The 14,964-nt window shown below is 35.5% G+C and overlaps 1 protein-coding gene across 1 annotated transcript; it reads left to right on the forward strand.

The window, feature by feature from the left end:
• The first annotated feature begins 1,248 nt into the window (after nt 1-1,248).
• Nucleotides 1,249-2,037, forward strand: LOC133294717 (uncharacterized). Its single transcript, XM_061493467.1, has one exon. It carries the CDS (start codon nt 1,249-1,251, stop codon nt 2,011-2,013), a length of 765 nt encoding a protein of 254 aa, XP_061349451.1. The 3' UTR covers nt 2,014-2,037.
• Nucleotides 2,038-14,964: the final 12,927 nt, after the last annotated feature.

A 14,964-nucleotide genomic window follows, 5' to 3' on the forward strand; every position in this document is an offset into this window, starting at 1 on the left:
AATGTTTCGATTTCACCTCAAAATTGATATTGGGATCTTAACTCACCCATTAAATGGGTGTGATTAATCCAACCTCTTCGTTATTTATTGTTCATTGGAAAATGAAAAAAAAAAAAAAAAAGAAAGAAAACTCTTCAAATTAGGAAAAGTAAAAGATACCCTTTTGAAATTATTAACTCTTGTTCACTAAAAATATTATTAACTTCTTTTAAGATAATTGAAGAAAATAAATTAAGAATCGTATTCTTGAAGACACAAAATATATATATATATATATATATATATATATATATATATGGTCAAGCATGTCAATAAGTTTTTGATTTCTTAAGGTATCCTTCAGCTGACAGTTGAAGACTAATTCTTTAGAGGCGGAAGATCACATTAAGTGAGTAAATCTCTCCCAACAAAGCTTTCTCCATAAACATGACCAGGAATCAAACTCCTGTCAACATGCTTAAAGAATTCAGCTATCTACCAACTGTGCTGGACTTTGTTAGTAACATGTCAATAAGTTAGCATTTAATAAAAGGTAAATATATATATATATATATATATATATATATATATATATATATATATATATATGGTCAAGCATGTCAATAAGTTAGCATTTAATAATAGATGAAAACATATGACCAAATAATAAATTAAAAAGGAGTTACAAATGAATTGTTCTTTTTTATTTTATTTTATTTTATTCATACGGGATAGTCAATTTCATTTTATTCAAAGGTTCTTAACTACCACCTTTGAGTTCTTGACTTCATGTCTCAGCCAACCTCTCCAAAAGAAAAACTAACCTTTGAATCTTCTCCAAAAAGCATTCACCATTTCCGTTTCTAAAGTCTCAATCTTTGGTTTCCTCTTAAAACCCAGATGCCATATTCTTTCACAAATCACACCTTTTCAGCCTCCACTCTCATTACCCCTTTTCTTTTGTCCACTTTGGTTTGCACCATTAGACCATTGAAAAGCAAAAAATAAAAAAGTTACAAACTTTGATTTCATTTCATATCTTCACAAATTCAAACCTTCTTTTGATGTTATCCATTTTTTTGAACTCTTTAGACTTCTTTTATTGCAATCTTTGTTTAGTTTTTGAATAAACTAAATTGATTACTACTTTTGCTGCTAACTTTTTTTTCTCTTTTTCTTTTTTGAGTTTTTGGTCCTTCATTCAGAACCCCTCTATTGTTCTGTCTTGTTTCTCATAAAAAAATACTTGTTTTTCTTGTGAAATTTTGAATGGCTATTGAACTTTCCTCAGAAAATTTTGGGGTTTCTATGAGTCCAAGGATTTCATTCTCACATGACTTTTCCCAATCAGATGTCATACCAGTTGAGAGACAACAAAAACACCCTTTGAGATCAAATTCATCTGGTTTGAATTCAAGCATTGATTTTGATTTCTGTGTTCAAGAAAGCTTAGAGCTTGAATCATCTTCAGCAGATGAGCTTTTCTCAGATGGGAGGATCCTTCCCATTGAAATCAAGAAGAAAAATGCTCCCTTGAAACAAACACTTCAACTAGCACCTCAGCCTCCATTACCACTCCCATATGCTATTCGTAACAATGCTTCAACCAACAAAAAATCCAAGAAAGAGAGCCCCAAAGAGAGCTTGAATGATGAAGTGGAAGAGAAGCAGAGTTCCAAATCCTTTTGGCGTTTTAAGAGAAGTAGCAGTTGTGGTAGTGGATATGGAAGTAGCTTATGCCCTTTGCCTCTTCTATCTAGAAGCAATTCAACTGGGTCTTCTCCAAGTGTTAAGAGGATGCACTTATCAAAGGAAGGTCCTAAAGTTAAGCAAAATTCCCAGAATAGTTCTTCAACAACAAGGCCTTCTCACCCCTTGTGTCCAAACAATCATCAAAAGCCTCCATTGAAGAGGAGTCATGGGTCTTATGCTAATAGTGTTCGAGTCAGTCCTGTTCTGAATGTTCCTCCTGCTAACCTTTTTGGTTTGGGTTCTATCTTCTCCAACAACAAAGCTAAGAGCAAGAAGAAGTAATTTACAAATTTTAAGAGTGCGAGCCTCCGGTAGTGGTAAAAATCTTCTTTTGTGACCGAAAGGTCACGGTTTTAATACGAGAATCAGTCTCTTTATAAATATGTAAATGTAAACTAGCGGATAAAGATTGTTCTTATTTCATTCTCGCTAGTCAAGTTCAAAGAAGAGTGATTTTTACTCTAATTTACAAATTTCACTAATTTGCAAATCAGTGTGGTCTATCTTTTTTTCTATGTACTTCCTTGTGGTTTACCATGTGATTAGGAAAATTAGGTGTAGCCAGTAGGTAAAGTTTTGAAAGGTTTATGGTTTGCATCAAGAAGAAAAAGTGTTAAAGAAGTTATGAGTGTGAATGGGATGGACAAGTATTGATATAATTCACAGGAACATGATTGGGAGGCACAAAATGACAAGTGAATGTTGCTTTTATGGCTATCCATTGCTGCTTCTTTTTTTTTATAATTTTATTTTTTATCCATCTGCTTTTGTTCTTTGGTCACACAATGTGTAATTTACATTGATTTTTTTTTTGTGCCTCTGTCTCTTTCTTCTTTGCTTTTTCTGCTGGTTCTCTCACATTGTGTATGAACAAGAGATTAAATGAATCATGCTGTAAAGAAACCTTCCTTTTTGGAAGCTTAGTCCTGAAGGATATACCCAAGATTTAACAAGGGAATTCAAATGTGTGTGTGAAAAATTTAATTCGTTGTGTGTTTTCCTAGTAGGTCCACAATAAAAGTTCAAATTTCTTGTGCTCGAAAAATATAAGAAATGTGATGAACAGGAACATGGTTTTCGTACAGTTTTAGCCTGTGATTTCAACTTTTATTTTCTTTTTCATTAAGTGTATTTTTAAATCAATATTTTAGTTTAATCAAGGATAAAATGAACACATAATTGTAAAGAATCTTAGGATACACCACTCCAAAAATTAGCTCAAAGAGTGTGAGAGCCCAAAGCCTTATAAAGGTCATATTAGTTGACCATACAATCAATGTGAGACTATATATCTCAACATGCCCCCTAGGCTTGAAGCTATGCACAGGCCCAATTTTTAGTTTACATTTTTGTGCTTTTTATTTTAATTCCACTTTAAAGTGAGGGGCGACGAAGATCGAACCCGGGACACGAGGCTCTGATACAATATAAAGAATCTTGGGATACACCACTCCAAAAGTTAGCTCAAAGGGTGGGAGAGCCCAAGGTATTATAAACTCCACATTAGTTGCTCATACAACCAATGTGAGACTATATATCTCAAAAAAGAATCAAATGAAAATTGATGGGGTATTTGGCTTATTTTTCTTTATCTTTTAGTTAAACATGTTTTTTTTTATAATTATACGAATGTTATTTTATTTTTATTCTGTTTTTTATTTACAAAAATTTTCCATGTCTCTTTTATTTTTCTCCAATCTTCCAAATAATAATAATAAAAAAATTCTAGAAATTTATCTTCCCCTCTATTCAAACCACAACGCAGGCTACCGTTTTTTACATGGGTGAAAATTTGTAGTCCTTAAATGTTCATAAATTTCAGAGACCTTTCTTGAGTTTAATAGCAGGCAAAGATACCAGTCAATAGACACAGCTAGATTTGAATCATTCGTAGTCAATTGTCAAAGAAAGGAAAATGAAAGGAGGATATATAATACATATATCCATAGTCAAATGATGCACAAACTTTCTTGCTAAGTATTGATATTGTCTTATTGAGAGTGCTAAGGATGCTGCTAGTTGTTGGGGAATAAAATTTGTAGAGCTCAAAGGGATGCCATTAGACCCTTCCGTTTGACCCATTTGATATAAAAGGAAAACTCTTTACCATATTGATTCAACATTCAAATATTATATCAAAATTATATGGTGAGATGATTATTAGGGGTGTGGACATTTAAGTCTTGTATAGGAGGTGGTGTGCGATTTGTGCATGGGCGAACCTTTCTTTTTCTTTTTCTCTCTTTTTTTTTCACTCAATTTTATTTTATTTTTATTTTTAATTATTTATTGCTTTTTTAATTTCTAGTATCATTTATTTTTTTATCATTTTTTCTCCCTCATTCTTTTTATATTTTTCATTTGTGTTCATCCATCACCGACTCCAATTAATTTGGGACAAATATATTGTTGATGAATCAAATTGGTTTTTAAAAATCAATTAATAAACCAAACTGATATTTTTATGTTATTTTGCTCATTTTTTTATCATACACAATATTTCACTTATCATATTCAATTATTGTGCAAAACCTTTATACAAGTTGTAACATTGACAAGCCCAAGATATTTTGATATGTTATTGTATTTGATCCAATTTATTGGATTAAAATTCTTTAGTTTGTTGTTTGTAAATGGTTGTTATATTAGTTCAGAATTGATTCGAAAAAATAAATTAGTTTAATTGTTTTCCAATTTAGTTCGATTTAGACAAAATTTGGCCAAGAAAACTTAATCCAACCGAACTGCAAACACCCTAGAGACTTGAATGCATACACTCCCTATATGCGACTAGTAGTGCCACGTGACAGACGTATCTTCACCTATGTACAAGTTACACATCTCCTTCGTGTGCAACTTAAACGCACACCTTTATATGTTCTCAGGGTATTATGTTAGTAAAATATTCTAATTTTGAATTAATCTAATAAAGGGTCCCCTTTTTACATGGTTATGGTAAAAAAATACCCTCGAAGGAAACTTGTTTATTATGAACTTAACTTGTTTATCGATGCATCCAGCTTGATGGTAAAAAAAAAAAAAAAAAAAAAGCAAAACAGATAATGTGATGGACATCACCAAATCTAATATTGTTGTAGAAGAATTATTGGTCAACCACTTTGTGTACTTTATATATTATGATGGAAATGGAAACCCATTTCAATTGGTGGTGCGTTTGAATTATTATAATTTAGAAAGCAAGGTACATGCGTAGGACATCGGTGGATGTCCAACCTGCCAACTATCTAAATTCAATTCCACGAAGAAAACAGCACACTGATTACTATAAATATGAGTTATTAATTTGTTCATCTTCCAAGTGCCAAAAACATATGCCAGAGTTAGTATTCCCTATTTTTTGATATTGTTTGGCCTGCCTTTCTAACTTATTCTGTGGATCTGCTTCTTAATAAAACAGTAAACCGAATGTTACGCAACTTGTTAAAATATTAGTGAATTATTTCATTCTCTCGCGTATTTAATATTTATTATGCTTACCTTCATTTATTATAAAATTTATGCAAAATCTTCTGTGTTGGTTAATGAAAAAATAATATTTAAGTCAAATATTTTGTATACCCTTTTATTATCTTATAAATTTAATATAAAAAAATATCATGTAAGAAAAAAATGAGGTGCATTATCGAATATCAAATAATTAAACTATCTATTAGGTAAAGTTTCATAGAATCATCGTTTTCGTTGGCGCCATCACTGCCTGCATTGTTGTATTATTGCCATTTCCACAAAGAACGTTGCCAAATGCCAACTTTGCAACCCGCGTCATCAACTTTGCTATCACTTCATACGAAGATAACCTTTTTTTTTTTTTTATAAATCACGTGTAGTTTTCACATAAGCAATCATATTTGAACCGGAAATATCCACATCATGATACGGTTAGCTCTCTTAAAAAAACAAAATTTACATTCATAAAAATTTTAACTCAAAACTTTGTTTATGCGGAATCAAATATATATTACTTAAAGTAACACCCTTCAGTTTATATGAAGATAACCTTTGTCGCCAGCACCATTAACTTTGCCAAAATTATCAGCCATGCCAAAAAACAAAATACAAAAACAAAATATTTCCATTCGTATTATCTAATCGGAACATTAGTCATGATCTTTTGGTGCACACTGCATAAATATCATTTTATCTTTTTAATGTTATAAGACACAGAAAATAATTTTACATAAAAAATTGCTAGTTACATTTATTTCATAATTCTAGTCTTGCTGTAATTCAGTGGCTTCGTTGACCTCCAACCTTAAATGAACAAGTTTATAATATTAATTATATTGATGGGAAATATTATATTTATAACTTTTTTTTGCATACAAATTCTTACCATCGTTGATTTTTGCTAATCTGACTGTTATAATTTATTAGTCACACTTATTAATTAATTATTAATTTTCAATAAACAGTAACCATCAGATTAATGGAAATCAACGATTAAAAATTGGTTGTAAGAATTTGTAAACTAAAAAAGTTATAAATATAACCTTTCCTTATAGGGAAAAATATTTCTGCAGTTAATCAGATAAGTTATCTGCATTTATTTTCAAAGCGACGTTGTTTTGGTCTTGAAACCTTAAAAAATTATAAATATAAAGACTATTATAACTCTGAAATAAATTAAAATTACAAAAGTATCATGATTTTTACCTCAAAACGACGTCGTATTGGACATACTGCAGATAATTTATTTACAGTAACTGCAGAAAAAGCAAACCCTTCTTTATATTGATAAATAAATAGGCTGTTAAAAATGATAGAATTTAGCATTTTCTAAAACAATGTAATTAATTAGTCAAATAATTTCACGATTTACATCATTAATTCTACTATCAAGTTGTTGGCGTACGCCTTTACTCACATTAACTAATTTTTAATTTGATTCGTATTCAGTTGGGTTGGGTCAGAGAAAGAAGCATCAAAGATTCTTTTTGCGGTTGAAAGAATAAATAAAGAAAAGAAAACTGATTCTTGATTTATTCGGCTTGTGGGAAACTTATATTATGCTTGTCTTGGGCCTGAATGAGTTTCTTGAACATAGTTATTGGACCAAGAAATGGACAAGGTTGAGAAGCTAGAAAGGTGTTATTGGCCTGGAAGGAGTTTCTTGGGCCTAGTCATTGGCATATATATTACTCTATCTATGAACTGTTGATAAAAAAGAAGTAGGAGGGAGTATGGTTTGAATTAATAAAAGAATTTTATTAATCTTATGTTTAAGGAGATAAGTTATTCCATGTTATAGAGATAAATTTGTGGGCGTCACCACCTGAAAAAAAAAAAATCGTGGCACAGTTATTAAAGGGTGTGTAGGAGATAAATTTATCACATATAGCATAAGAGTAGTTTTTCTCTTAATAAAAAGCTGTGTAGACAAATGGATGGAGCTGGTATCTGATTCTGCAAAATATATACACAAAAGTAGTTTTCAGTTAGAGTTTCCCTTCTAAACACAAAATAAGCTCTTCAAGCACTTGCAAAACTTATTCATAAATGAGTTTAAAGACAAAGTTAATGTAAACACCAGATTAATCATGCCCACAATCGAAAGTAAAGAATAAGAAAGAGAAATATGAGACACAATTTTTGCCCACAATCTATTTTTATTTTTATTACTTATTCTTGTATTTTTTTTCTTATCTATTTTTATTTATTTTTTTAAATTTTTTGTATATTTTTTTTTTTAAGTTTCAGTTTTCACTTTTTTATTTTATTTTTTGTTTACTTATTTAATTTTCCCTTTTTTACAACATTTCCTTACTTTGTTTTTCTTTGACCATCTACCCTAATTAGTTTGGAATAAAGGTGTTGACGTGTTATTAATGTTGATAATGATGTTCAATATATATACGCAATTTTAAATTTTGAATGCATATATTTATGAAGTAAGAAAGTCATTATACTTTTTTTTTGGCACGTTAATTGAATTATTTAAGAACATAAAAAAGTTTTAATTTTTTATATTTAAAAATAATTTTCTAACTCAATTTTTAATCACATTTGATAACTTTTTTCTTAAAGACATTGTACACTAAACCAATTTATGTTACTCCATTATCTAATATTTATAAAAATATTGGTGGATGTTATGGTAATATTATTATGGTAAATAAAATATATCATATATAAATGAAAGCTTTAATATTTCTAAAGTGAATGTAGATAAGTTATCTACATTTGCTCCCAAAACGACGTAGTTTTGGGTTGAAAATTTAAAAAATTATAAAGAAAAAGACTATTATAACCTTGAAATAAATTATAATTACAAAAATGCCTTGATTTCTGCTTCAAAACGACGTCGTTTTAGGCTCAATGTAGATAAGTTATCTACATTGATTGTAGAAAAAGCGAACCCATAAATGAATTATATAAAAATGAAATGAAATTATAATATTATTGAAATACTTTTTTCAAGAGTGATCTGGATCTATTACCTACGAGATGAGACCTAGTTCATCAGAGGCCCAAACGTCATGACTTAAACTTTTAAGGAAACGAGTGCATCCTACGTAGAAATTGTTGGCATCTTGCCAACTTGTTGACAACCACTTGACTTAGCACGCAAGTAAATAGGACTGGCAAGATCAACAACTCAAAATAATTTGACCTCCACATGAACCCAATGACTAAATGACAGCACCAGCTTGTCGCCATGTCTACTAGGGCTAGCTTGACTATAGGTATCTCGCTTAAGGAATAGCCTGTGAAAGGCCATCATGCTACACCAATCGGAGTGAATACCGCCATAGAAAGGCGGCATGAAGCAAGGCATCCTTCTAGTATAAATGTAGAGGCATTCAGCCCAAGTAAGATCATCTATCATTGAATACTTGAACTATATTCAACACTGAACTGACTTGAACGTCGAAGTGCCTTGTAGATATACCCTCAATCTCCTCTAAATTGCCTAGACTTTGAAGAACCGACCCAGCTATCTCGCCAGGGCAGTCGGATCATCTTGCCTGCATCTTGTTATCTCGGAAAACATTCTCTTCATCAACATCCTCTATATCAACTGTGTGTGATCTAGCATAGCTTAGTAGTTGTTAAACTTATCATTGGTGTCGTCAGTGGGGACGATAAATTTTGACTCTCACTCCATATAAATAAAAAACATGGTTGATATATACTTGGAGAAAAATGACGAAATCTCAAAGCGCATCCAAAAACAAGGATTAGATAGGCCAAATATTCCGTCGAAGAACAACCTTGTCCCTTCTGTTTTCCCAAGCACGGTGCGCCAGACCTGGCGCAAAGTGCGTGGGCAATATTTTTTTGACTCCAATCTGATGCGAATTACCCAAAAAAAGAGGCCCGATTGGAGAGCAATTGAAATTACGTTTTCCCAAAACCTAATAAAAGGATCAGAAATAGAGGTAGGAGGAACTTTTTGACAACAAGGAAGAGAAAAACAACAAAGAGAGGGAGAATTCTTGGGAGCTTCTTGGAGTTTCAAGGATTTGATCGATCAAGACGGAAGATCTTCATCTTCCTTTTCTCTTTTAGGTTCTGAATGTTATTTCCTTTTATGATTATTTTGTTAGAAATGAATATGTCTGGCTAGTTTCATTATTGTGGTAAGGGTCACAACCCTTGATATGAACCCCTTGCAGTTTGGTTAAATTTATATTCATCTATGTTAATTGAGTTATTTTATCTTGTTCTCGATTTTATAATTCTTCTAGAACTGATCACTCTTTTAGGATTGCGAGGGTTAGGGCTTTCAATAGGAATATTAGAACTCTAATTCCTGACAGGAGGTAAGATAATTGTTCATGTATGCACTAGGGACAGGCTACATGAACCGCAAACGTGAAAGATTCACTGATTTGAAGGCTTAACTTAAAAAGGGATTTCTAAGGGATTAGGATCCTAATAGGGTTAATAAGGTTAAAGTCACTAAGGAATTAGGGTTTAACCAATTAAATAAAAGATAGTGAATCGTTTGATCAATTGCATAATTGAACGTAAATGTAATCCAAGTTGCAAGGTGGGGATCGTAAAGGTGTTTGTTTCTCTTTACCGCAATATTTTCTCACATATTTTCTCAACCTTTATTCCGTTTTCTTGAATTCTAAAAGAACCTTGAATCATTTACATTTTCTTGAATTGTTCTCATTCATTTCACAAACCCCAATTGTTCTTAAACCATTTTTATTGATCCAACAAGAGAGGAATAGTTATAATAACTTCGGTGCCTCAATCCTCGTGGAGATGATACTCTACTCATCATTTTATTACTTGGAACGATCGGTACACTTGCCGATTTTTCGCAACAAGTTTTTGGCGTCGTTGCCGGGGATTGATTACGCCAAGTTTATTTATAACTTTTGATTTTCTTAATTGGATTTTTTGTTACTAATCTGTTTGCTTTAGTTTATGCGTGGTACAGTTGATACTGAAACTTTGATCTACGATCCAGAGATAGAAAAGACCGCAAAAAGATTAAGACAACTTACCAGGAAGAGAAGGCAAGCAGAAACTTCTACTCCACAATTTGAAGTAGAAACAGAGATGGCAGCTCAAGATCCACCGAAAGATGAGTTGATGGAATCAGTTTTGGCCCCACAATTCACAAGGCCAAACTCGAGCATTGTCAAGCCACCAATTAATGCCAATAACTATGACATCCAGCCAGCACTAATCACATTGGTGGAGAAAACTCAGTTTGGTGGGGAAGACCATGAAGATCCTCATGACTTCATAGACAGATTTTTAAGAATCTGTGATACAACTAAGCACAACGGAGTGACAGAAGATGCGATCAGACTCTGATTGCTCCCGTTTGCTTTGACCGGGAGAGCTCTCAAATGGTTAGATCGACAGGCTCCTAACAGTATCCGCACATGGGACGAGTTAGCAGCCAAATTCTTTGCTGAGCACTTTTCCATGGAAAAGTACAATAAGTTGGTGAATGAAATTACCAACTTCACTCAACAACCGGGAGAGGACTTGTGTGCAGCCTGGACCAGATTCCAGGAACTGGTCCGGAAGTGCCCCCAATATGACTTGCCAAACACAAAGAAGGTCAGAGTCTTCTATAATGGAATGACACCAGACTCTAGAATGATTGTCAATGGTGCAGCTGGTGGAACCATAGGAAAGAAGATAGCAGCTGAAACCTTAGAACTGATTGATTTTATGGCAAGGAATGAGAATGCGTCTATGGCAGCCCAATCTATTCAGCCCAAGAAAGGAATCTTACAATTGGAGAACAATGATGCATCACGAGCTGAGCAAAAAGTGATCTCTCAACAGCTAGCCAGTATGAACGCCAAGCTAGACAAGATGCAAGTCTCAACAGCTAAAGCTAATTTATTTAACTGTGAATACTGCAAGGAGCAGCATAAGACTAATGAGTGCCCAACACTTATGGGAGCTCAGCCGTTCCAGGTCAATGGAGTTTGGTATGATCCAAGGCCACCACAGAATACTCAAAGCTTTCAAAGGAATCAGAATGGTGCCCAAGGAAACAACTTTCAAAGGAGAAATCAAGGGGGAGGTTTGGATAATAAATCCAACAATTAACTGCAACCTCCTCCTCTCCCACATAAAGAGCCGTCTGAGTTAAAGAAAGCAATGCTGCAACTCTCTAAGACCACCAATGATCACATCCAGAATATTGTCGCCTTCATGAATGAAACAAGAGCCTACCATAAGAACCAAGATGCTTCCATCCGGAACTTGGAGAATCAGATAGGCCAGTTGTTTAGGCAGTTAGCTGAAAGAGCTCAAGGGCAGTTTCTTAGTGATACTATCTTGAATCCTAAGGCAGACTGCAAATCCATTGTAACTAGGAGTGGAATTGTAATTACTCCTCAAGACAAGCCAAAAGTGGTTCAGAAAAAGAAATTTTATGAACCAGTAGTTGAGCCGGAGCACGAAAAAAAGGTGGGAACGCCTGCAAGTGAGAAAGAAGAGCCTGCGGAGAAAGGAAAAGAAGAGGTAAAGGAAAAATCTGCTGAAGCTCAAAAGAAGCAATGAGATTTATCACGTTTTGAGAAACCTCCTTATCCCATGAAGCTCAAGCAGCAAGCACAGAAGCAACAATATGCTATGTTTTTAAATATATTTAAAAAGTTGCATATTAATATTCCTTTTGCTGAAGCCTTAGCTAATATGCCTAATTATGCTAAATTCTTGAAAGATTTGTTGTCTAGAAAGCATAAGTTGCAGGATTGTGAGACATTAGCACTTACTGAAGAGTGCAATGCCATTATACAGAAGAAATTACCACCAAAGCTTCGAGATCCTGGGAGTTTCAACATCCCAATTGCGATAGGCAACACTAATGTTGGCCGGGCACTTTACGATCTTGGAGCAAGCATCAATTTGATGTCATTATCAATATGCAAGTCATTGGGAATTTCTGAGTTGAAGTCAACCATGGTCTCTTTACAACTTGCTGACCGTTCTTTGAGGAGACCTAATAGAATCATAGAAGTTGTTCTTGTTAAAGTTGACAAGTTCATCTTCCTTGCTGATGTCATTGTGTTGGACATGGAGGAAGGGAGTGAAATACCTCTTCTATTGGGTAGACCGTTCTTGGCCACAGCTCGAGCTATGATTGATGTAGAGCAAGGGAAGCTCGAACTGAGGATGAATGATGAGAAAATCACTATCAATGTTTTCGATGCTATGAAGAATTCATCTGATCATAGTGATTGTTTCAGACTTAATGTGTTTGAAGAGGTGGTTATGGAAGAGAAAAGTGATTATCAAGAGCTTGAAGAAGAGTTGAAGGCTCAAGATGAAGCTACTCCCCAAGAAGATCTAGAAGTTTTTTTTGAGGTGTTAGAAAAGAAAGAAAATGATCTAGTTATAGTAGCACCAAAAACAGAATTGGAAGAGTTACCTGAAACTCTGAAATATGCCTTCTTGGGAGATGAAAAGCAATATCCTGTCATTATCAACAAGGAGTTGTCCAAGGACGAAGAGGAGAAGCTTTTGAAAGTATTCAAGGAGCATAAGACAACTGTTGGGTGGTCTATTTCTGATTTGAAGGGCATCAGTCCTTCTTTCTGTACTCACAAGATTCTAATAGAAGACAATGTTAAACTTGTGAGACAACCTCAGAGAAGACTAAACCCCACAAAGAAGGAAGTCCATCAGCGGCATGAAGAATGCAAGCCAAAGGTTAAGATGGAAAAATCCAGGAGTAAGGAAAAGCATGTGAAGACTAAATTTAAAGTTCCTAAGAACCTTCATCCTCAACCACGTGCATATGATTATTATGGAAAGACACAATACTGGACCAAAAAGATTGGGTCATACATGGTAGCATGCTTCCAACCACCATAATCACAGAGGGTACGTCAGGCTCATGACGTTAAACAAGCGCTAGTTGGGAGGCAACCCAATAATTTTTGAGTCATTTTCTTATTTAATTATGTTGAGTCTTTTAAATTTTAGAAAGAGTTAGTTTTTTTGGTCTTTGGTTTGTAATTCTCCAGTACATTGGTAATGCAATTTTCTGCTTGATATTTCACATGTATGTGTTGTTTTACTTGCGCAACAGTTATTTTCTCCGACTAGTTTAGTTATTGCTGAGGACAACTGTAACGCCTGGCAACTTGTAAGGATTAACGACTGTCCGCACACACTAACACGAGACTTTTCAGCGTGCTTTGTCCTCACTCGCACACTTCCCGGGAAAACTTCCCAGGAGGTCACCCATCCCTGAATTGCTCCAAGTCAAGCACGCTTAACTGTGGAGTTCTTCCGATCCGGGCTACCGAAAAGTAGATGCATCTTGTTAGTATAGGTAGTACCAATTAATTCTTATAAGCCATTCTCAACTGTACCGTCCCATACCAGCACAGTCTCTGGAATCCCTCTCTTTCGGGTGTTGATTCGATTCATTCATGTACCCCCGTCCCTAGAAGCCTGCCAGGAGCCGCTCCTTGTCCGTGCCCTTGCGCACCGGCGATCACTCCCCGCCCTCGTCAGCGCCCGGGATGTTACATGCCCACCAGCTTCCGCCTGGTTCGTCCTCGAACCACACCGTACTGGATGGGAGGCCTTGCTCTGATACCACTTGTAACGTCTGGCAACTTGCAAGGATTAACGATTGTCCCCACACACTAACACGAGACTTTTCAGCGTGCTTTGTCCTCACTCGCACACTTCCCGGGAAAACTTCCCAGGAGGTCACCTATCCCTGAATTGCTCTAAGTCAAGCACGCTTAACTGTGAAGTTCTTCCGATCCGGGCTACCGAAAGGTAGATGCATCTTGTTAGTATAGGTAGTACCAATTAATTCTTATAAGCCATTCCCAACTGTACCGTCCCATACCAGCACAGTCTCTGGAATCTCTCTCTTTCAGGTGTTGATTCGATTCATTCATGTACCCCCGTCCCTAGAAGCCTGCCAGGAGCCGCTCCTTGTCCGTGCCCTTGCGCACCGGCGATCACTCCCCGCCCTCGTCAGCACCCGGGATGTTACATGATGGTTTATGGTATCATAGCAGTTTCGTCGGGAATAACTGTTAGCTATTGTTGAGTATGCTTAGTGTTTGATGCTTTATAGTTGTTTTAGTACTCTTTATGATTATTGCATTTGTGATCACTAAGTGTGGGCTTGATCAACTCACTTCTTTGTGTAACATGTGTAGTGACATGACGAGGAACCGAAACAACCCCGGACCATCAAACACCAATGCTCAGCCAGAACCTGTGTTGGCTGCTCTTGTGAGGCCTAGAAGTGGCCGTGGGGCTACGAGCCTACAGCCTGATCCCGTGGCTGAAGCTCTTGCAGCTGTTCAGAGGGAGTTGGCTGCTAGCAGGCAAGCCAATGAGAATCTAATGAAAACCAATGAAGACTCGCGGACTGCCATGGCCGCAATGATGACCGAGTTGAGGACGTTGAGGGGTCCTACGCCCGTGAACCGGCAACCCACTCCTCCTCCTCACACTGCTACGCCTTCTCCACCTCCTTCACAGGAAGAGGGAGTAGTGGGTAACAATGAGGGTGAGGGTAGTCACCACTCTGGAAGTCGGAGTCATCACACTGAGGTTTGTCAACCTCGAGTTGAAAATGTCGGTGATCAGGAAGTGGAGGAAAGAAGATTGATGGCTTTCCGAAAACACAAACCTCCTTCTTTTAAGGGAGGTTATGAGCCAATGGCGACTGTGAAATGGCTCCAAGCGATGGAGAAAATATTCAGGGTGATGAGATGCCCTGACGCAATGAAGTTGGCTTACTCTGTT

Source organism: Gastrolobium bilobum, unplaced genomic scaffold (assembly GCF_033153095.1).
Source record: "Gastrolobium bilobum isolate Gb01-03AN ecotype WA unplaced genomic scaffold, APGP_CSIRO_Gbil_v1 utg27444, whole genome shotgun sequence".
Lineage (NCBI taxonomy): Eukaryota > Viridiplantae > Streptophyta > Magnoliopsida > Fabales > Fabaceae > Gastrolobium > Gastrolobium bilobum.

Coding starts and splice junctions, on each gene's coding strand:
- LOC133294717 (XM_061493467.1), top strand. CDS start 1,249: ATGGCTATTGAACTTTCCTCAGAAAATTTTGGGGTTTCTATGAGTCCA.